This window comes from Papio anubis, chromosome 20, assembly GCF_008728515.1.
Source record: "Papio anubis isolate 15944 chromosome 20, Panubis1.0, whole genome shotgun sequence".
Lineage (NCBI taxonomy): Eukaryota > Metazoa > Chordata > Mammalia > Primates > Cercopithecidae > Papio > Papio anubis.
This window is the reverse complement of record NC_044995.1, coordinates 12,068,577-12,090,025: the sequence shown is the minus strand read 5'-3', so window position 1 is coordinate 12,090,025 and position 21,449 is coordinate 12,068,577. Positions and strand designations below refer to the sequence as shown.

The window sequence follows — 21,449 nt, the reverse complement described above, 5'->3', positions numbered from 1 at the left end:
CCTCAGAAAAGAAATACCTGGGAGAACCATGAGGAGGAAGACAGGCAAAAGAAGGTGGTCAAGGAAGACACCTTTCCTGCCTGTATGGTCACTAATGTCCAACCAAGGGAGCAATACTCTTTTGTCCAAATGAGAGTTCCTAGCCCAAAAATTGAGATATATCTATTTCCTTTTGGGAATGTTTCTTATCTGAAAAGAAGAAGCATTATAAATGTTTTTATGTGCCAAGACAGGGGCTGCAAAGGTGTTGTCTGAAACCAGAAACAAAGATTTGGAAAATTGGGATCACATTTCTTGGCTGGGAGGTGATTCTCATTTCACCTGCAATTACGCGGACAGTGTCTGAATTGAGAATTGAGATTTACTTATGGTTTAAAAAAATGAAAGAAGAGGGAATGTATGGGGAAAGAAAGACAAAAACATTTGCGAATTATTTATTCAAAGTTTTTTTGTTTTTTCTTTGAGACAGAGTCTCGCTGTGTCGCCCAGGATGGAGTGCAGGGCACGATCTCGGCTCACTGCAAGCTTCGCCTCCCGGGTTCACGCCATTCTCCTGCCTCAGCTTCCCGAGTAGCTGGGACTACAGGCACCCGCCACCACGCCTGGCTTTTTTGTATTTTTAGTAAAGACGGGGGTTTCACCATGTTAGCCAGGATGGTCTCGATCTCCTGACCTCATGATCCACCCGCCTCGGCCTCCCAAAGTGCTGGGATTACAGGCGTTAGCCACCGCGCCTGGCCAAATTACTCAAAGTTAATAATTCTGTAGTTATTCACAGATACATGAAGAAATGAACCTGGAGACACATATCTGTCATAGGTGAAAACGGTTAAGATGACAGCAAAATTTGAGCAGGAGACATTGAATTCCGAGAAGTGAGCAAATGAAGCTGAGCACACAGCTGTGCTAGAACTATGACCACAAGCAGGGTTTAGTCTCCAAAATGTAATATTTTTTATTTATTTAATTTTGGAGACAGGATCTTGCTGTGTTGCACAGGCTGGAGTGTAGTGGCATGATCATGGCTTGCTGCAGCCTCAAACTCTTAGGCTCAAGGGATCCTCCCACCTCAACCTCCCAAAAAGTTGGGATTACAGATGTGAGCCACCATGCCAGGCCTCTTTTCATTCTTGAAAACACTCAGTAATACCTGGAGGGAGAAGTAAAGAAAACATTTAGAAAGTGCTATCAGAATGTTAATGTGAACAGGGATGCTGTAGTATTATGCTTATTCATAGTTCTAACAAATGTTCAAGGAACACCTACTGTATTTCAGACACTATCTTAACTGCATGGGACATTTACAAAACAAGAGACAGACCCCAGTAGCTTACACTATACTCAAGAAAGACAGAGGAGGAAATATGAAAAAGTGCTAAATTATATGGAGTGTTATAATGTGGCAGGCATAATGGAGAAAAGAGGTGAAAGCACTGAGAAGTGCTGGAATGATATGTAATATTACATAGCCAAGAGAGGCCAATTTGTGGATGGGTCTTTATTGGAAAAGGACATGGAGAGCTCAATGCCACTGAAACAAAAGTTTAATGTTACTCAGAATTCCCCTAGAAATGAGAAGTACAGTACGCCATGCAAGGCCACAGGAGGAACAGGTTTTAGTCTAAAGGAAGAAGCAAGAGCTAGGGGAGCACCTAGGCCAGATCCTTTATTGTGTTTTCCATGGGAAAGGGAAGGCAGATCAGAGCAAACAGCTAAGTACTGGCTAGTCTGAATAATTCTGGTTGGCTTTGATTTACAGGGGTGGTCTCTATAGTGGCCTCATACCCTGACCCTGGTGTTAGAGTAGGTAGATATGAGTAGGGCAGGAGAGAGGGACCCCAGGAATTTCAGGCAATTTTGGCATTAAGGATGGGCAATCCATAAATCTTTTCCTCTGAGATAATAAACAGAACAAGAGAGGGACCCCTGAGATGTCTAGCTCTCATTGGGTGAAGGACAGGAGAGCATAAAACTATCCCTCTGAGATGGTAAGCGGCCATGATTGGTACCAGGAAGGAAAAGAGTTTTCCAACAGATAGAAGACACCCAGAGCCAGTGAACCGCAATCTCTGATAAGGTTTCAAGCATGCACAAAATGGGGCAAGATGGCAAAATTTGACTGGTATTTGACCTTCCTCTGGGGGTGCTTGACTCGTAAGGGAAAATCACCCCAAATTAGTATATGTATGACTTCAGTAAACAGTCATGTTTACTGCATGCGGCCCCTCCCAAGTGCTGGCAGACCACTGTGCATGCAGTAGTCAAGCAACAGCCTACCCAAGGGAGGAGAACAGGGAGCCTGGGAAATGAGCAAATGTATAAAGTCCCAAGCCAAGGATCAAGTGGGGCCCTTGACCTCTCAAGTAATCCACTTGGCCCTCTTTCAAGTGTACTTTGATTCCTTTCACTCCTACTCTAAAACATTTTAATAAATTCTCACTCCTGCTAAAAAAAAACTTGCCTTGGTCTCTTCCTCTGCCTTAAACCAACCTCTGCCTCCTCGGTTGACTTTTCTTCTGAGGAGGCAAGGACCAAAATTGCTGCGGACTGCTGCAAACTCACTGGCAGTAATGCTGGGATGATTTAGTGCAGGGAAAGTATTGGTTTGGTGAGTAAGAGTTAGATAAAGAGAGTGGTTGGCTTGCCTTGCTCCCAAGATAGTTGTTTACTATTTTTAGAAATTAGCTGCCTCTGGTAGGGTAAGTCTCTCTGTAACCAGCAAGAATTTTAAGAGGTCAAGACATATAATACAAAAAACAAAAACCATGATTAATACATATGCCTCCTTAATGAGAGGGTGGTTGAAAAAAAAGGTTGAGGAATGAGGGCCCTGAACAGACCACTTCACAATTATAAAAATATTCACTTAATATGTATGTTCTTGGAAATTATAAGATGTGCACAATGAATTTGGCGGCTACTGATTCAGGCAAGGTTTTAAGCTCAGAATTTTGTCCAAAACAGTCACCGTGTTACTTTTCTGACATTCAGGGAATATGGCCACTCAGCAGGTGCTGAGGAACACCTTTTCCCTGAGGAATAGCTGTTCCTCCCTGTTTCCTGAGGAACAGTGTTGGGGAACATGGGACATATGCTGGAAACAAGACACCCAATCCATGCTGTTTCAAAACACTGCAGGCTGTCAAGTTGTCCAGTTTCCAACAGAAGTGGGAGGCCCAGATTTTTAAATGGAATAACTTTTTATAGGTTCATTGAGGTGTAATCAACATGCAATATACTACAAATATTTAAAGTGTAACAGTAAGTCTTGAGATACACACACACACACACACACGTATATACCCTTTTGAAATCATCGCCCTATCAATGGTGTTGGACATATCTGTCACCCCCAAAGTTAACCTCAGGCCCTTACCTAAGGAGAAGTTTTATAAATAAAACCACACACACAAAAAAAAAAAAACACACGCTTTATAATGTCTAAAATAAAATTCCAGAAAATTCAAGTCAATCAATTGTAAAGGAATGTCAAAAGGTGCCTGCATATTCTGGAATGTATTATAAAAGAGCAAAAGTAAAATATGCAGATGAGATATGCTCATTCTTATGATTACAACAATGCTTCCATGAGTTTACACTTATGTCAGAACTTAAGTTGTACACTTTAAATATGTACAATTTATTCCACATCAGTTATAACTTGATAATATTTTTTAATGGATGCAATTAACAATCTCAGTCGTTGACACTTCAAAAAGTCTGGTTTACTAAGTCTCTATTGACTCTACCGTCTAGCTCCCAGGCCACGTAGAGGCAGTGGCGGGAAATACAGGTGAGCAATGAAGGCCATTTCCACCAGCATTAAGAGGATTGCTACTGGATGACAAAAGCCAGACCAAGGACAACTGAATTTCTCTTGACTTCATCTTTTTTTATTGTCTATGTAGCAATGGCCTTGAAGTAAACAGGCCAGAGAGGCTACAGGAATCCATAAAACCCATGTTGTCTCTAATAATGACTTGAGCTACAAGACACACATTTCTAGAGATTTAGGCACACAGTGATCCTGCAGTCATAGTCACTGGAACATTTGTGGATAATTTTTTTTTTTTTTTTTTGAGACGGAGTTTTCGCTATTGTTGCCCAGGCTGAAGTGCAATGGCGTGATCTTGGCTCACTGCAACCTCCACCTCCCAGGTTCAAGAAATTCTCCTGCCTCAGTCTCCTGAGTAGCTGGGATTACTGGTGCCCACCACCACACCCAGCTAATTTTTTACTTTTAGTAGAGACAGGGTTTCGCCATGTTGACCAGGCTGGTCTCAAACTCCTGACCTCAGGTGATCCACCCGCCTCGGCCTCCTAAAGTGCTGGGATTACAGGTGTGAGCCATCGCGCCCGGTCTTTTTTTTTGGTTTGTTTGTTTGAAACAGTCTCTCTCCATCACCCAGGCTGGAGTGCAGTGGCATGGTCTTAGCTCACTGCAACCTCCACCTCTGGGTTCAAGCTATTCTCGGTGCGTCAGCTTTCTGAACAGCTGGGAGTATAGACATGCACAACTGCACCTGGCTAATTTTTGTATTTATAGTAGAGATGGGGTTTCACCATGTTGGCCAGTCTGGTCTCTGACTCCTGACCTCAAGTGATCTGCATGCCATGGCTTCCCAAAGTGTGGGGATTACAGGCGTGAGCCACTGTGACTGGCCTGAATGGATCTTTTTTTTTTTTTTTTTTTTGAGACAGAGTCTCGCTCTGCTGCCTAGGCTGGAGTGCAGTGGTGCGATCTCGGCTTACTGCAACCTCTGCCTCCCAAGTTCAAGCAATTCTCTGCCTCAGCCTCCCGAGTAGCTGGGGTTACAGGCGCCCACCATCGTGCCCAGCTAATTTTTGTATTTTTAGCAGAGATGGGGTTTCACCATCTTGGCCAGGCTGGTCTTGAACTCCTGACCTCGTGATCCACCCACCTCGGCCTCCCGAAGTGCTAGGATTAAAGGTGTGAACCACTGCACCCGGCCAGATGAAGCTTTATATGAGGAACAGTCCATGTAATTTGCTGCAGTCTCCTCCATTCCTTAGTATTCAACACAGCATTTCTTTACCAATTACGTTTCCCTCCAGCCCCATAGTTTTATACCTAGGGACACTAGCTCACTGAATTTTGTGTTTCAAGGGACACAGCTCCTTCACAAGACCTCATTAAGGGATTCTAAACATTGCAGGGCATTATGTGATATCCTCAATCAACAAGAAAAACTTTGTGTTGTCTCCAGAAACAATGGAAGTTGTCACAACTGCCCCCTCTGCAGAATGACCTCTGAGCCCACATGCAGGCAAAAATCAGAACCAGAAAGCCCTGCAGTGTCTCCTAGAAGGCCTTGGTAGCAATGCAAAATAGGCCGAAAATGGAGCAAAAGCTATATTCTGTCAGCATACTGTCCCATCTGAGGCAAACAAAATTTGAATCCCCACAAATGTTATATACCCTTTTAAGCTGACAGAGTCCTATTATGTCTCCAAACTACTCCACAGTTAATACAACTTACAAGATTAAAAGTTCTTAAACAAAAGGCCTTTATCATTGCACAAGCCAGTTAACAGGCAGTTCCTGGTACGTGGTAGAAGCTAAAAAACGCTTCATCACAAGCATTGCCTGAGATCAACAATGTCCTCAAAAAAGGCAGTCCTCTGGAAGCTGCCAGCAGAATTCAGGTCAGGTCCTGGGGCCAACAATGGGGTAGTTACATGCACTATGTAGCCAGAGGAGGAAATGAGAAATCCCCCTAAGAGCTTAGACTACTCATACTTTCCTCCAACTAATGGAAGAAGTCTGCCTCCCTGAGCATGCTAGGGTGGTGACTGATGCACACTCTGTGGGTCTCCCAGGGGGTAGAGATGAAAAGGCTTCAGCCACAGAAACTGGCAGTGATATGAATCTGGTAAGGTCCCTGGGCAGGTTTAGAGAGTACAACATAGCTACACATGCTTCCCACATACCTCAAATTTATGGGGAATTCATAGATGTTTGGATACATGAGTCACATCAGGAGAAGGCTCTTCTCAAAGGCTAGCCTCCAGCACCATCATACCAAATTAAAACAAACAAACAAACAAACAAAAAATACACAAATTCACAGCATATATAAGGTCTTTCTTCTTTGGGAAATCTTGTGTTAAATGTGACAACACAAGCTGGGCATGGTGGCTTACGTAATCCCAGCACTTTGGGAGGCCGAAGCATGTGGATCACCTGAGGTCAGGAGTTCAAGACCAGCCCGACCAACATGGTGAAACCTTGTTTCTACTAAAAATACAAAAATTAGCTGGGCATGGCGGCAGGTGCCTGTAATCTCAGGTACTCAGGAGGCTGTGGCAGGAGAATCACCTGATCCCAGGAGGCGGGGGTTGCAGTGAGCCCAGATTGCACCATTGTACTCCAGCCAGGGTGACAAGAGCGAAATTCCATCTCAAAAAAAAAAAGTGACAAAATAATTTCCCACATTCACTGCACATGAACTCTTCTGTGTCTTAAGAGGCCAGAGCTTTGGCTAAAGGATTTCCCACATTCACTGCATTCATAAGGCCTTTCTCCAGTGTGAACTCTCTTGTGTTGAATGAGGTGATTTTTGCGGGTAAAAGATTTCCCACATTCGCTGCACTCATAAGGCCTTTCTCCAGTGTGAACTCTCCTATGCTGAAGGAGGGCAGAGCTTTGGCTATAGGATTTCCCACATTCATTGCACTCATAAGGCCTTTCATTAGTGTGAACGGTCTGGTGTCGAATGAGGTGGGTTTTTCGGATAAAAGATTTCCCACATACACTGCACTCATAAGGTCTTTCTCCAGTGTGAACTGTCTGGTGCCGAATGAGGTCAGTTTTGCAACTAAATGATTTTTCACATTCACTGCACTCATAAGGCTTTGTTTTAGTGTGAGCTCTTCTGTGTCGAAAGAGGCCAGAGCTTTGGCTAAAATCTTTCCCACATTCACTGCACTCATAAGGCCTTTCTCCAGTGTGAACTCTTTGGTGTTGAATGAGGACAGATTTCTGGCCAAATGATTTCCCACATTCACTGCACACATAAGGCCTTTCTCCAGTGTGAAATCTTTGGTGGTGAATGAGGTAGATATTGCAACTAAATGATTTCCCACATTCACTACACTCATAAGGCCTTGCTCCAGTGTGAACTCTCCAGTGTCGAAAGAGGTTAGTGCTATGGCTAAAGGATTTTCCACATTCACTGCACTCGTAAGGCCTTGTGCTAGTGTGGGCACTCCTGTGACGATAGAGGTTAGTGCTGTGGCTAAAAGATTTCCCACACTCACTGCACTCATAAGGCCTTTCTCCAGTGTGAACTCGTTGATGTTGAATAAGGACAGATATCTGGCGAAAGGATTTGCCACATTCACTGCAGTCATAAGGCCTTTCTCCAGTGTGAACTCTTTGGTGTTGAGTTAGGTGACTTTTGCGACTAAATGACTTCCCACATTCACTACATTCATGAGTGCTTGTTCTATTGTGTGCTTTCCTGTGTCGAAGAAAGCCAGAACTTTGACTGAAGGATTTCCCACATTCAATGCACTCGTAAGGCCTTTCTCCAGAGTCAGCTCTTTGGTGTTGAATGAATACAGAGTTTTCTCTAAAAGATTTCCTGGATTCAGTGTATTTGAGAGGCTTTTGTCCAGTGGGAATTCTGAAGTGTCGAATCCTGCTGTGTGGTCTCTCACTGCTGGGAGTCACCTGAAGCTGGAGAAGTCCTGAGGTGGCTGAAAAGTCCCTCCCAACTTCCCCAAACATGAAGGGTTTTCTTGACACATGGAACCTGTAGTTCATCATAAATGAGGCCTGGTCCCCATCCATTTCAAAGAGCTTCTCTCCATTATCAAGCTTCTGGAGCTGGTGAAGGTTTGAATTCATCCAGAAATCTGATGCCCCACCCAAGTACAATTTCTGTCCACAGGGTGAGGCTTTGAGCTCAATCATTTGTAAAATGTCTCTCAGGACTGGGGTACAAATCTCACAGGGGTGACTCTTATCAGTGGATGTATCTGCCTTGGGAGTCCTGCCCTGTGACAGTTCTGCCACAGAAATGCTCTCTGCAGAAGGTGCCCCCTCATCTTCTGCTCCACACCAACAACCTGAAAGAAGAGAAATGCTGAGAAAATGCAGGTTCACTATGGTGTGAGAAGTTACATCAAAAATGTGTGTCAGACAAAGAATGAGTCTAAGAAAATGTTCTTAGGATACGAGAGCTGGTGGCAATTTGGGGAAAAAGGGCTCTACAAGTCACAGAAAACAAGGGAGGCCTTATGAGATGAAGGACACAAAGTTGGGGCACAACTCAGAGAGAAGAGGTAGGGTCTCTGACTCACTATTCTTCCAGAAGCTTTTATCAGGACCTCCTCCCCTGATGAGAAGAGAGGACTTCAGTATACTGTACAGATTATTGGTGTCCAGGCCCAGGAGAAACCCACGGGAACTGAATACTAGGTGTGGAAGGACTATTTAAAAACATGTGCACATCTGACAACATAATACATGTGGGTCAGTGTTAGAGAACACTCAGAAGTTGCACTGGGAAGGAACAGGTAATACATGGAGGCCAGAAATTGGGAGCAGCTAAGGGCTGGAAGTCATGGATGAAATAAAAATCAGAACATGTGTAGAAAAGAAAAAAAAAGGCCAGGCGCGGTGGCTCATGCCTGTAATCCCAGCACTTTGGGAGGCTGAGGTGGGCGGACCACGAGGTCAGGAGATCTAGATCATCCTGGCTAACATGGTGAAACCCCAGCTAACATGGTGAAACCCTGTCTTTACTGAAAATACAAAAAAATAGCCAGGCGTGGTGGCGGGTGCCTGTAGTCCCAGTTACTCGGGGGGGCTGAGGCAGGAGAATGGCGTGAACTCGGGAGGCGGAGCTTGCAGTGAGCAGAGATAACACCACTGCACTCCACCCTGGGAAACAGAGTGAGACTCTGTCTCAAAAAAAAAAAAAAAAAGAAAGAAAAGAAAAGGAAAAAAAGATAGACATGATGTATGTCCTATGGAATTGGCACCCAATCACTGAGAACTCAGGACAGGTTTATGGCGTGATTAGAAACAGCCCTAGCGTCTTGCCCTCTCTTAGTTGTCACTCATCAGGGCCAGGACTCCTCTGAGAGTATCTTGCCATTTGCACCCCATAAAGCAACCAGAGCCATCCCCCAATCCCAGTTGTGCAACTATACCGGGCCTGTAAGATGCAAGCCCTAAAGGGTAGACCAGAGAGGTGCACAGCCAGCACTGGCACAGAGCAACTCAGCACATGACAAACTACAGCAGTGAAAAATAATGTTACAAGAAAATCTTTTAGGTGGATCTTTATGAAAAGCCTATGGACCAATTAGTAGTTACCATCATGATGCCTGCAATTATTGAAACAGGCAGCTTGAGATTTTAGTTAGAAGCAAAAGGCAGAACACGGAACAAACAGCATCCTAGAAGTGGACAAAGCCATCCTGTCATGGAGAAGGCAAGGACAAATCCTTTAGGTTGAAAGAAAGATCCTGTCTCCCAGACCCTTCACAGCATGCCTAGAGGCAATAGGTGTTAGGATAGTCTGGAGAGTGCCTTGCTTGGTGATGTCCCCCAGAATACATACGCCAAGAAAGTGGGAAGGTCTGTAGAGCTCAGGGTCTAACTGAAGAAAGGACAGAGCTGCCTCAGGGACAGGGGAAAAGGAGAGACCCACAAAAGACACTGGGAGGAATAGGAGGGCCTTACCTAGGGATGCCATAACTGCAAAGTTCTCTAGCATCACATCGTGGTACAGGAGCCTCTGCGTCTCATCAAGGAGCTCCCACTCCTCCTGGGAGAAGTGAATGGCCACATCCTCAAAGGCTACAAAACCCTGCTATGATGGTGACAGTTCATTCCATGATCAGCATCTTTCCTAGGACCCCAAGTTGATTCCCCCACACGTCCATCCCTGGCTCACCCTCCTCCCCATCTCCCCACCTCAGAGAATATGTCCATCCCCCACACGTTGATTCCCCCCACGTCCATCCCTGGCTCACCCTCCTCCCCATCTCAGGAAATACAACAGGCCCTGATGCCACTGATGCCCACTCTCTCCTCATGGTCCCATTGGTCACTGTGTTCTCCCACAGCAACAACAGGCAGGTGGACAGACAGAAACCACATTCTCATGTCTATAAATTCTCCTGGAATCCCTCAGACCATGGCTCCCAAACACAACTGAAGGTCTGGGTTCACATTTCGCTCTCATGTCCTCAATGTCCAGACTCATGAAACAAAAGCTCACACTCCCTCTTCATATGTGCATCACTCTTTCCACCACACCTCTCTCACCCAACTCACTCCCTCAGCCACTTCCATCCCGATCCCACAACACAGGCATCTCTCCTGCCTTCCTATATGTTACTCAGCACAAGACATCTAGAAAGAGCTTGCAAATTCAAACAAGTTCCAGGACTACCCAGACCTCTGATGGTCCCTACTGCCACAGGTAGCCCCATATCCTGCTCTGAAGCCCTCCCTACCTGAGTCTATTCCTTTCATCAACCTCAGCTACCCAGCACCACATACATATGTCAGATACACATGGCCCTTTCCAACTTGTATTGCACTAAACAGTAACTGCCTTCCTCTCTTGCTACCCTTCATTCCAGTGGCCCTCCACCCAAGGTTAAGTGATGCTCCCAGATGACTACTTCTGCCCCTAAACTTATCCACCAGCCTGCATGAAACTCCGTAGGCAGAGGAGCAGTCATAAGATCCTGGTGAGGCCATAGAGCAGTAAAGCATGAGGTCTGGCTTCAGCCTCCTCTTGTCTGAAATCCCACTAGGTCTCTAATATGGTTTGGCTGTGTCTCCACCCAAATCTCATCTTGAATTGTAACTCCCACAATTCCTATGTGTCATGGGAGGGATCCAGTAGGAGGTAACTGAATCATGGGGGTGGGTCTTTCTTTTTTTTTTTTTTTTTTTGAGACGGAGTCTGGCTCTGTCGCCCGGGCTGGAGTGCAGTGGCCGGATCTCAGCTCACTGCAAGCTCCGCCTCCTGGGTTTACGCCATTCTCCTGCCTCAGCCTCCCGAGTAGCTGGGACTACAGGCGCCCGCCACCTTGCCCGGCTAGTTTTTTGTATTTTTTAGTAGAGACGGGGTTTCACCGTGTTAGCCAGGATGGTCTCGATCTTCTGACCTCGTGATCCGCCCGTCTCGGCCTCCCAAAGTGCTAGGATTACAGGCTTGAGCCACCGCGCCCGGCCTGGGGGTGGGTCTTTCTTGTGCTGTCCTCGCAATAGTGAATAACTCTCACGAGAACTGATGGTTTTAAGGCCGGTCGCAGTGGCTCACGCCTCTAATCCCAGAACTTTGGGAGGCCAAGGCAGGCGGATCACTTGAGGTCAGGAGTTTGAGACCAGCCTGGCCAATGTGGCGAAACCCTGTCTCTACTAAAAATATGAAAATTAGCTAGGTGTGGTGGCGCACACCTGTAATCCCAGCTACTTGGGAGGCTGAGACAGGAGAATCCCTTGAGTCCAGGAGGTGGAGGCTGTAGGGAGCTGAGATCTCACCACTGTCCTCTAGCCTGGGAGCAGAGCAAGACTTCATCTCAAAAAAAAAAAAAAAAAAGAACTGATGGTTTTAAAAAGAGGAGTTCCCCTGCACAAACTCTCTTTTTGCCTGCTGCCATCCATGTAAGATGTGACTTGCTCCTCCTTGCTTTCCACATGATTGTGAGGCCTCCCCAGCCACGTGGAACTGTAAGTCCATTAAACCTCTTTTTCTTCCCAGTATCAGGTATGTCTTTATCAGTAGCATGAAAACGGACTACTGCAGCCTCCACATCCATCTTATGTTCACTCATCCTTCATAAACCTAGCCACCTGCCTGGTATCCTCTCTCTATATTATTCCTAGGCCCACTTCCCTCTATAACCTGTGCTTGTGATTTCCACAACATCCATCCAGATACCCAAGTATGGCACCCTCTTGTGGCTCCCACGCCTCCCTTTCCTGGGCCTGCTATTAATACTATCATCATGACCCGAAATCCCACTACTAAATGGGATCTATGATGTTACGGGCTCAAGTTTCTGCCCCATGCCCACCCACAAAATGCTTATGTTGAAGCACTAACACAATGAAGCATAATATAGTGTGATAGTATTTGGAGATGGAATCTTTGGGTGGTAATTAGATTTAGATCAGGTCAAAAGAGCCCTCATGATGGAATTAATGCTTTTGTAAGAATAGAAAGAGATTCCTTGCTTTCTTCACATACTCCCTCCCAGGAAAGGCCATGTGAGGACAAAGCAAGAAGGCAGCCACTGCAAGCCAGGAAGCAGCCCATCACAAATAAGTGAATCTATAGGCACCCTGATGCAGAATTTCCTAGCCTGAAGAACTGTGAGAAACACATTTTTGCTGTTTAAGCCACCAATATAGGCTATTTCATTATCAACCCAAGGTAAGACACTGATATAGCCTGGATATTTGTCCCCTTCAAATCTCACCTGGAAATGTGATCCCCAATGTTGGAAATGGGGTCTAGTGGGAGGTTATCTGGGTCATGGAGGTGGATCCCTCATGAATGGCATAGTATCCTCCCCACAGTAATAAGTTCACATGAGACCTGGTCGCTAAAAAAACACTGGTGCCTCCCTTCTGTCTTGCTGGCTCCCTTTTTGCCTTCTGCAATGAATGGAAGCTTCCTGAGGCTCTCACCAGAAGTGGACACTAGCACTAAGCTTCCTGTACAGCCTGCAGAACTATAAGCTGTAATAAACCTTGTTTCTTTATAAACTACCCAGCCTTAGGTATTTTTTTATAGTAATGCAAATGGCCTAACAGACATAGGGCTCCATCCTAGTTCAATACTATCCTCCACTCTTTGTAGAAGTTTCTATCCTGCACCCCTCCTCAGAGTCCAAGACCTGTGTGTCCACCTAGCCACTTGATACAGCTACTTACTTATTCTCTAAAACATTTCATATTTTTAACATGGACAAAACACAATCCTGATATCCTGAGTGAAAAATAATCCTACTATCTACTTGGCTCTCCCAGTAGATGGAGCTTCTATGCTTCCAGCTGCTAAACCCAAAAAGCCTTGAATCATCCCTTCTTATCTCTCAGTCCCAATACCAGAAAATCAGAGCCGACTTACAATCCAAAATTCAACCATTTCTACCACACTGTGGCCACTACTCTGGCCCACATCATCTACACTCGCCTGGACTATTGCATTAGTCTCCTCTTTCCTCTTTGGTATTGCTACCAACTCCCTTAAACCCACAGTCTGTTGTCTGTGCTCAGCCACAGGAGCCTCATGAGGCCTGGGGAAGATCACTTCCCTCTTCTGCTCCAAATCTTCGTTGCTGCCATCATCTCCAGAACAAAGACATCCGATACAGTCATTTAGTTTCTAGCTCCTGTACCTCTGCTCTCTGTTCCCATGAGAAGGAAATGAGACTTGAGGTTCTCTTAACCAGCTCAGCCCCACTCCAAGCAGCTCCAAACACCTGTACTTATCTCTGGGACGAACTTCCACATTCATTCTATTATTTGCCAGCAATAGGTACCACCTCATAGAATACCCACCCTGGGCATATTTTGTTCAGAGTCCCTAGGCTCAAAGCCTGGAAAAGCGGTAAGTAAAGAATCCCAGGTCACCAAAGTCCCAGTCCCAGAGATCCCGTTGCTGGAATCAGTGAGGTTCTGGATTTCCTCCACTCACCCTTGTAGTGTCTGTAAGTTCTTCTTACAGACCTATAAGTATTAGTGGCAATCTGTGGGAAGAGACATGTTCTGAGAGGCAGGTGACCACATTGCGGCTCCATGGGCTTCTGGTTCCAATGTGTAACACCAGAGCCAGGTGTCCTGGGATGACTGCTTTATATCTGGGTGTCAGTCCTTGGTGCTGACTTTTATCAGCTTTGTGACCTCGTAAAAAGACTAGGTCCCTCCACTCCTGCTATCATCACTGCCCTTCCAGTGAGTTCCTCTGAACAGCTTTTGTGAAACTTTTAGAAGCGTGACTGGGGCCGTGCCTCTCTTCTGTCCTACGCGCTGTGGCCCTCAGTGTGCTGGCGAAACTCAGTGGGGCCAATGCAGCGTGGCGCTGCCCCACCCTCTGCTCCCTGCACGCGTGAGGCCGGCCTGGGTCTCCCCAGCCTCCTGGCTCAGGCGCAGCTCCAAGCCGTCGCTCTCCCGCTCCCTGCTACGCTACCAGAAACGAGACCCAGCACCACAGCCTCACTGTGCTGGACAATGCGGTCCGGCTGCAGAAAACCCTTCACGCGCCCCTCAGTTTCGGGTGGGGAGGGCGAAGGAGGCCGGGAGGACGCAGCGCTCACCAGGGACGGGGCCCTCATTGCCGCCGCCATCGGACTCTGGGCACAGCGGGCCGGGAGCGGTGGACGATCCGGGCGGGGACACGAGCAAAGCAATCACCACCGCCGGCGACCGTCAGGCCCCGGCTGTGCAGCTGGGAAAACCACTCTCCTCGCGCCTTCTCGCTGTCAGCACCTCGGTCCAGATCCGGCACCCGCGGATGGAACTGACACAAGCCAAAGTGCCCGCCACTGGGAGGACGCCGGAAGTCCCGCCCAGACAAGTTGGGCAGAGCGGAAAAGTCCCTCCCCTGGGACGCATTGGCTCCACGCCAAGTGCCTGGCGCACGGGCCTCTGGGTAATGTAGTTCTCACCGCTTCCTGGGCTAGCAGAGGTTGCTCTTCCCCTGGACCTCAGGGAGGAATGGCCCCGTGCTATGGAGAAAAGTGCAGGGGAAGCCTGAGAGGTGGTGTCTCCAGCCTCCTTGGACCAGGGAGGAGCTTCGCTGCTTTTTTAAGGTACCATACAGAGATTTTTGGAGAGTGGTGTGTACAACTAGTCACCTAGGTAGTGAGAGTCATTCAGATACAAAATGCCTCTATCCATGGTGAGAACCTAGTAAACATTACCTTCTTTCTCCACACATTTATGCAGAGTAGAACGTTAGAGTCAGCTTTGTGAGTTTCATTATGCTCAGTAAGGAATGAGGGAAATAGAGGTTACATAGAGCCACGACAGGAATGATAAAACATCCGTTAGATCGCACCAAAGCAGGTGGACGAAAGTGGAATTCTGTCTCTGGTTCTCACAGAAAATGCCTCTCCTGCCTGTGTAATCAGTAAGTGTGTCTAACCCTGTAAGGAACAGTGTTTTATTCATATAATATTTCTTCCTGCATATTCTTAGATATGCTTCTTTTAGGATTGTAGCAACTTTCTAAACAGAAGAGCCACTTAGCATATGTCATTTTAAAGTAGAACAGTGTCTGTAGTGTTCACAGTCAGAGCACTTGTGCAAAGGGGACACCAGAATGCCAGAATAAAGGTTAGGGACACCTAGCTTTCATCTCTTTGATGGGAAATTTTGATCATTGATACTGTTACTGCAGGGACAGTGCCTGCAAGGGGAGTTGAGATTATCTCAGAAAAACAGTTGTGAAATGAAAATTGCTGAAAGCCATTGTGTTAGGATTCTCCAGAGAAACACAGAACCAGTAGGGTACACAGATGTACAAGAGGGGATTTATTATGGGAATTGGCTCATCCAGTTATGGAGACTAAGAAGTCCCAGGATATGCCTTTTGCAACCTGGTAAATCACGAAGTTGGGTGGTATTCAGTCTGCATCTGAAGGCCTGAAAACCAAGGGAGCCTATGGTGAAATTCCCAGTTGGAGGCTGAAGGCCTGAGAACTGGGTGAGGGTCATTCTTGTATGTTCCAGAGTCCAAAGGCCCAAGATCCAAGAACTTTAATGTTGGAAAGCAGAAGAAGATGGATGACCCAGGACAAGAAGAGAGTAACTTGCTCTTTCTCTGCCTTTTTGTTCTATTTTGGCTCTCAAAGCATTGGATGTTGCCCCCTAACACTGATGAGGCCAGATCTCCTTTACGTTGTCTACAGACTCAAATGCTAGTATCTTCCATAAACATTCTCACAGACACATCCTATACTAAGGTTTTCCCAACTATTTCGGTAGCCCTTAATGCAGGCAAGTTGGCACAAAACATTAAACATCACAACTATTAATAATCTTGTGACTAGGCCGGGTGTGGTGGCTCATGCCTGTAATCCCATCACTTTAGGAGGCTGAGGCAGGCTGATCATGAGGGCAAGAGATCAAGACCAGCCTGGCCAACATGGTGAAGCCCCATCTCCACTAAAAATACAAAAATTAGCTGGGTGTGGTGGCACACACCTGTAGTCCTAGCTACTTGGGAGACTGAGGCAGGAGAATCGCTTGAACCCAGGAGGTGGAGATTGCAGTGAGCCGAGAACACGCCACTGCACTCCAGCGTGGTGACAGAGCGAGTCTCCGTCTCAGGAAAAAAAAAAAGAATATTGAACATAATTAATTGAACTGAACATAGACTTACTTTGCTTTTTTTAGTGCACTCATATATAAGTCTATGAGTACATTTGGCTTGACTCTGGAAAAGTTTACCCTGAAGACATGTAGAGCAGATAGCTTTTCAGTTGCTGAATTGAAGTCCTGTCTGAAAAGAAAGGGAGAAGGTCTGGCTCCAGCATGATTTCATATAGAAAGGTAGGTGGGGAGCTCTTCTGAGTGACTCCACAAAGGACTCATTTTGTCTGCATATCTCATTTGTCTGCATATTTGAGTGTCTAATGGTAATTTCTTTTTTTTTTTTTTTTTTTGAGGAAGAGTCTTGCTCTGCCCAGGCTGGAGTGCAGTGGCAGGATCATATATTACTGCAGCCTCAAACTCTGGGGCTCCAGCGACATTTCTGTATCAGCTTCCTGAGTGTATGGGATTGCAGGCACTCACTACTGTGCCCAGCTAATTAAAAATATATATATATATATATATATATTTTTTTTTTTTTAACAGACAGGGTTCTTTTTTTTTTTTTTTTTGAGACGGAGTCTCATTTGTCGCCTAGGGCGGGAGTGCAGTGGCTGATCCAGCTCACTGCAAGCCTCCGCCTCTGGTTTACGCTTATTCTCCTGCCTCAGCCTCCCGAGTAGCTGAGGACTACAGGCGCCTTTCACCTTGCCTCGGGCTAGTTTGTATTTTTTAGTAGAGACGGGTTTCACCCATGCCAGCTACAGGGATGGTCTCTCATCTCCTGACTGGATCCTCCGCCTCGGCCTCCCAAAGTGCTGGGATTACAGGCTTGAGCCACCTCGCCCAGGGTTCTTGATATGTTGCCCAGGCTGGTTTAAAACTCCTGGTCTCAAGTGATCCTCCTGCCTCAGCCTCCCAAGTAGCTGGGGCTACAGGTACACACAGCTCTTATGGCAATTTCTTAGGCTAATAGTCAAAATAGGGAAATAGTAAGCTTGAAAAGTGCCAGAAAAATCTGTATATCTACTTGTTTTTGTTGTTTAAGTAGATAAATTAACTAGGCTGCTCATGGAAATAACTGGCTTACCAAATTCAATTTGTTAAAATGAATCTCCCTTGGGTTATACAAATACATACGCAGCACAAACATTGCTAAATAAATATTTTAAACTGATTTACAAATTAGTTAATTTTAATTTTTTTTGAGACAGAGTCTCACTCTGTCATCCAGGCTGGAGTGCAGTGGCACAATCTGAGCTCACTGTAGCTTTGAATTCCTGGGTTCAAGCAATCCTCCCACGTCAGCCTCCAGAGTAGCTGGAAACACAGGTGTGCACCTGTACCACTATGCCCCGATAATTTTTTGATTTTTTGTAGGGACGGGGTCTCACCATGTTGCTCAGGCTGGTAAAGTTTTAATAGATTATTTTTTAGAGCAGTTTTGGTTCATAGGAAAATTGAGCAAAAAATTACAGAGCTTCCACATATCCCTTGCCCCTATGCATGTACAGCCTCTCCACTATAAACATTCCCCACTAGAATAGTATATTTGTTACAATTTATGGTACATTGGCATATAGTTATCATCCCAAATCTATAGTTTACATTAGGATTTACTCTAGCTGGACGTTATATGGGTTTTAACAAGTGTATAGTGACTTGTACACAGCATGGTAGTATCACAGAGTAGTTTCACTGCCCTAAAAGTCTTCCATGCTCCACCTGTTCATCCCTTCCTCCCTTAGCCCAAGCCCCTGGCAACCACTCACTTTTTACTGTCTCCATAGTTTTGCTTTTTCTGGAATGTCATATAGTTCAAATCACAGTATGTAGTCCTTTTAGTTTGGATCCTTTAATAGTCCATTTTTGTGCTGCTGAAAAAGACGTACCCAAGACTGGGCAATTCACAAAGGAAAGAGGTTTAATGGAGAACTCACAGTTCCACATGGCTGGGGAAGCCTCACAATTAATGAAGAAGGCAAGGAGGAGCAAGTCATATCCTAGGTGGATGGCAGCAGGCAAAGAGAATAAGCTTGTGCAGGTAAACTCCTGTTTTTAAAGACATCAGATCTCGTGAGACTAATTTACTGTCATGAGAACAGCGGGGGAAAAACCCACCCCTATAATTCAATCACCTCCCACTGGGTTCCTCCCATGACATGTGGGAGTTACAATTCAAGATGAGATTTGAGTAGGGACACAGCCAAACCATATCAGATCCCTTCACTTAGAAATATGTATTTTAATGTGGATAAATATACCATTTTCTTTCTTTTTGAGTAAGAGTCTGTGCCTGTCCATGAGCTGGAGTGCAGTGGCGGATCTCAGCTCACTACCCCAAGCTCCATACTCCCAAATTCCTTTCCATTCTCAGCCTCAGCCTCCGAGTAGCTGGGACTACAGGTGCTTTCACCACCTACTTGACTATTTTTGTATTTCTTAATGAAGTGAGGTTTCACCCATTGATATGTATGAGATGGGGTATACCATTTTCTAGATGTACCACACTTATCTATTCACTTACTGAGGACATTTTGGTTGCTACCAAATTTTGCCAATTATGAACAAAGGTGCTATAAATATTCATGTACAAGATTTTGTGTGGACATAAGTGTTTAACTCATTTGAGTAAAACCAAGAAGCACTATTACTGGATCTATGGTAATTGTTTTGGCATTGTTTCACATTTCAAATCAGTTGAGAAACTTTCTCAGATGTCTTAGAGGAAGCAAAAACAAAGTGCTTCTTCCTTTTTTCCTTTTTCAATAATCTCTAAGCCTCCAGATGTCTGTGAATGTCACCCTGTGAATAGACACACATATACACACAACACAGTCACACACTGCGTGTGTTACTATTGCACACCTATCTGCAGGACCAGAGTTCAATTACCCATTTCCTTAATATCTAGTGCACAGGAATATGGAGAAAGGGGCAGCATATTAAATGACATCAGAGAGACACAAAACAAAACAAAAACACACACCATTCCAGAATGTGGCAAATTCTGGACAAATGTCTCATCAGCTTCAAGAATAATAATAAAAAGTGGTAGCTATATATTATTATAGACTCACCAGATGAAACTATTAATAGCCATATAGATTCGTTTTGGATCTGATTGCAATGAATTTGTCTTAAAAATCAATTTTGGAGACAATTCGAGGCAACTGAGCACTGATGATATATTTTATGATGCCTTAAATAATGATTGATAAAGTTATAGGAATTATGAAAGAGCTCTTATGCTTGGAAATGCATTCTGAAGAGATGCAGCATTGAATGACAAGATGTGGGAATTGTAAGAAAAATAATTATGTGTGAAAAGAGTTGAAACAAGAACAGCTACTAAATGATAAGTAATATGGACGATTTAGGAAGGTTTCATAGTGCTTCTGAACATAGTCTTTTTCATTTGTGTATATACTTGAAAATATCCATTAGAAGAGGAAAAATATGTTTTTGTACCCATTACTTGTTAAGAGGGATGGACTAAAAAGGGCAGGTGGAAACTTATAGTTTCAGGGGTTTAAGTACGTATTAACATAGGAATTGTGTACTTTAAATATGCAGAATTTAAGACAACTAGATTTCACTTAAGCCACTTTTAAAAACACAAGTAATAAATATTCAAAAGTTGTCACTTCCTAATCATTTTACTGTTTTACTCTTATATATACATTGTTCTATAGTGAGCAGGCCTATTCCAAAGGCCAACGAAGGTGAAAGGCCAAAGAAGGAGAAAGAGGCTAAGAAATTGTTTTCAGAAACATTTCATAGGGAATCATGAACAGAAGTGATGTCTTGTGCAGCTGTGAGACAATGGATCCCTGTATCCGCCCTCCAGAAAGCAGTATCCTTTACATCCTTTTTAGGACTCTTTTTATAGTGGTCAGCAAGGCTGGAGGTTTTTTGTTTTGTTTTGTTTTGTTTTTGAGACGGAGTTTCACCTCTGTTGTCTGTTGCCAGGCTGGAGTGCAATAGCACGATCTTGGCTCACGGCAACCTCCACCTCCTGGGTTCAAGTGATTCTCCTGACTCAGCCTCCCGAGTAGCTGGGATCACAGGCACCCGTGGGCCACCACAACTGGCTAATTTTTGTACTTTTAGTAGAGATGGGGTTTCACCATTTAGTAGAGATGGAGGCCAGGATGGTCTCCATCTCCTGATCTTGTGATCCACCCACTTTGGCCTCCCAAAGTGTTGGGATTACAGGCGTGAGCCAACACGCCCGGCCTGGAGTTTTTAGGGTAAAACGTGAAGCTGCTGACATCTTCAGACTTTCTTGCCAAGACTCATGACCACTGGGGGAGAGAAGCATTTTGATGATACCTATGCTACTGCTTCAGAACATAGGTGACCATGACATCTTCACTTCAAGATGGCATCAGTCTTGCCACACCACAGGCTGTATGTTCCTACATACATGTTCTTGAGGTTATCTGTGGCTACTGTATCGGCATGGTGAAAATAGAATACAATGGTGTGACACTACCCACTTCTTCTCAATTCATATTCAATGACATTATTTTGACAACTTGTAATTGGCCATGGTGGGAGAATTTTACCAGGGAAATTGGCAAATATTAAAAGCCAGGGCTTATTTGTTTCATTGAATGGTTAGACCTAAGAAAGTGAAGGAGAATTTGTAAATGAAGGTAGTGTTTCAGGTATATAGTGTCTGAGGTTTTTGTTTTTGTTTTTGTTTTTGTTTTTTGAGGTGGAGTCTCGCTCTGTCACCCAGGCTGGAATGCAATGGCACAATCTCAGCTCACTGCAACGTCCACCTCGCAGGTTCAAGTGATTCTCCTGCCTCAGCTCCCTAGTAGCTGGGATTACAGGCATGCGCCACCACACCCGGCTAATTTTGTAATTTTAGTAGAGACAGGGTTTATCCATGTTGGTCAGGCTGGTCTCGAACTCCCAACCTCAGGTGATCCACCCGCCTCAGCCTCCCAAAGTGCTGGGATTACAGGCGCGAGCCACTGTGCCCAGCTGAGGTTGTTACACTGTGAATAGAATAGACCAAAAAATTGAGAAAGTATTTTCCCAGTATTTGAAAACAATTTTATCATTTAGCAAAGAAGTGCATCACATTACTGAAGAGTGAGTAAAGTTCCAACATGTC

At 45.0% G+C, this 21,449-nt stretch overlaps 1 protein-coding gene across 2 annotated transcripts; it reads right to left on the bottom strand.

Annotated features, from left to right (window-relative positions):
• Nucleotides 1-930: 930 nt before the first annotated feature.
• Nucleotides 931-14,694, bottom strand: ZNF530 (zinc finger protein 530). Of its 2 annotated transcripts, XR_004180244.1 has the most exons (4): nucleotides 14,320-14,694; nucleotides 9,719-9,848; nucleotides 5,953-8,094; nucleotides 931-1,150 (listed from the first exon to the last, which is right to left on the bottom strand). XR_004180244.1 is itself a non-coding variant. In XM_021931495.2 (3 exons), the coding sequence occupies exons 1-3, from the start codon at nucleotides 14,347-14,349 to the stop codon at nucleotides 6,458-6,460; spliced, it is 1,797 nt and encodes a 598-aa protein (XP_021787187.2). In that variant the 5' UTR covers nucleotides 14,350-14,694; the 3' UTR covers nucleotides 5,512-6,457. The 2 variants fall into 2 exon arrangements, 1 of the variants encoding a protein (XP_021787187.2); XM_021931495.2 differs by lacking the exon at nucleotides 931-1,150 and having other exon boundaries at nucleotides 5,512-8,094.
• Nucleotides 14,695-21,449: the final 6,755 nt, after the last annotated feature.

Bases quoted from the DNA above. Each gene is read 5' to 3' on its own strand.
- ZNF530 (XM_021931495.2), bottom strand. From the start codon at position 14,349: ATGGCGGCGGCAATGAGGGCCCCGTCCCTG. The intron at 9,849-14,319 runs GTGAGCGCTGCG...TCACCATCATAG, and splicing joins CAATGAGGGCCCCGTCCCTG to CAGGGTTTTGTAGCCTTTGA. The intron at 8,095-9,718 runs GTAAGGCCCTCC...CTCTTCTTTCAG, and splicing joins TGCAGTTATGGCATCCCTAG to GTTGTTGGTGTGGAGCAGAA.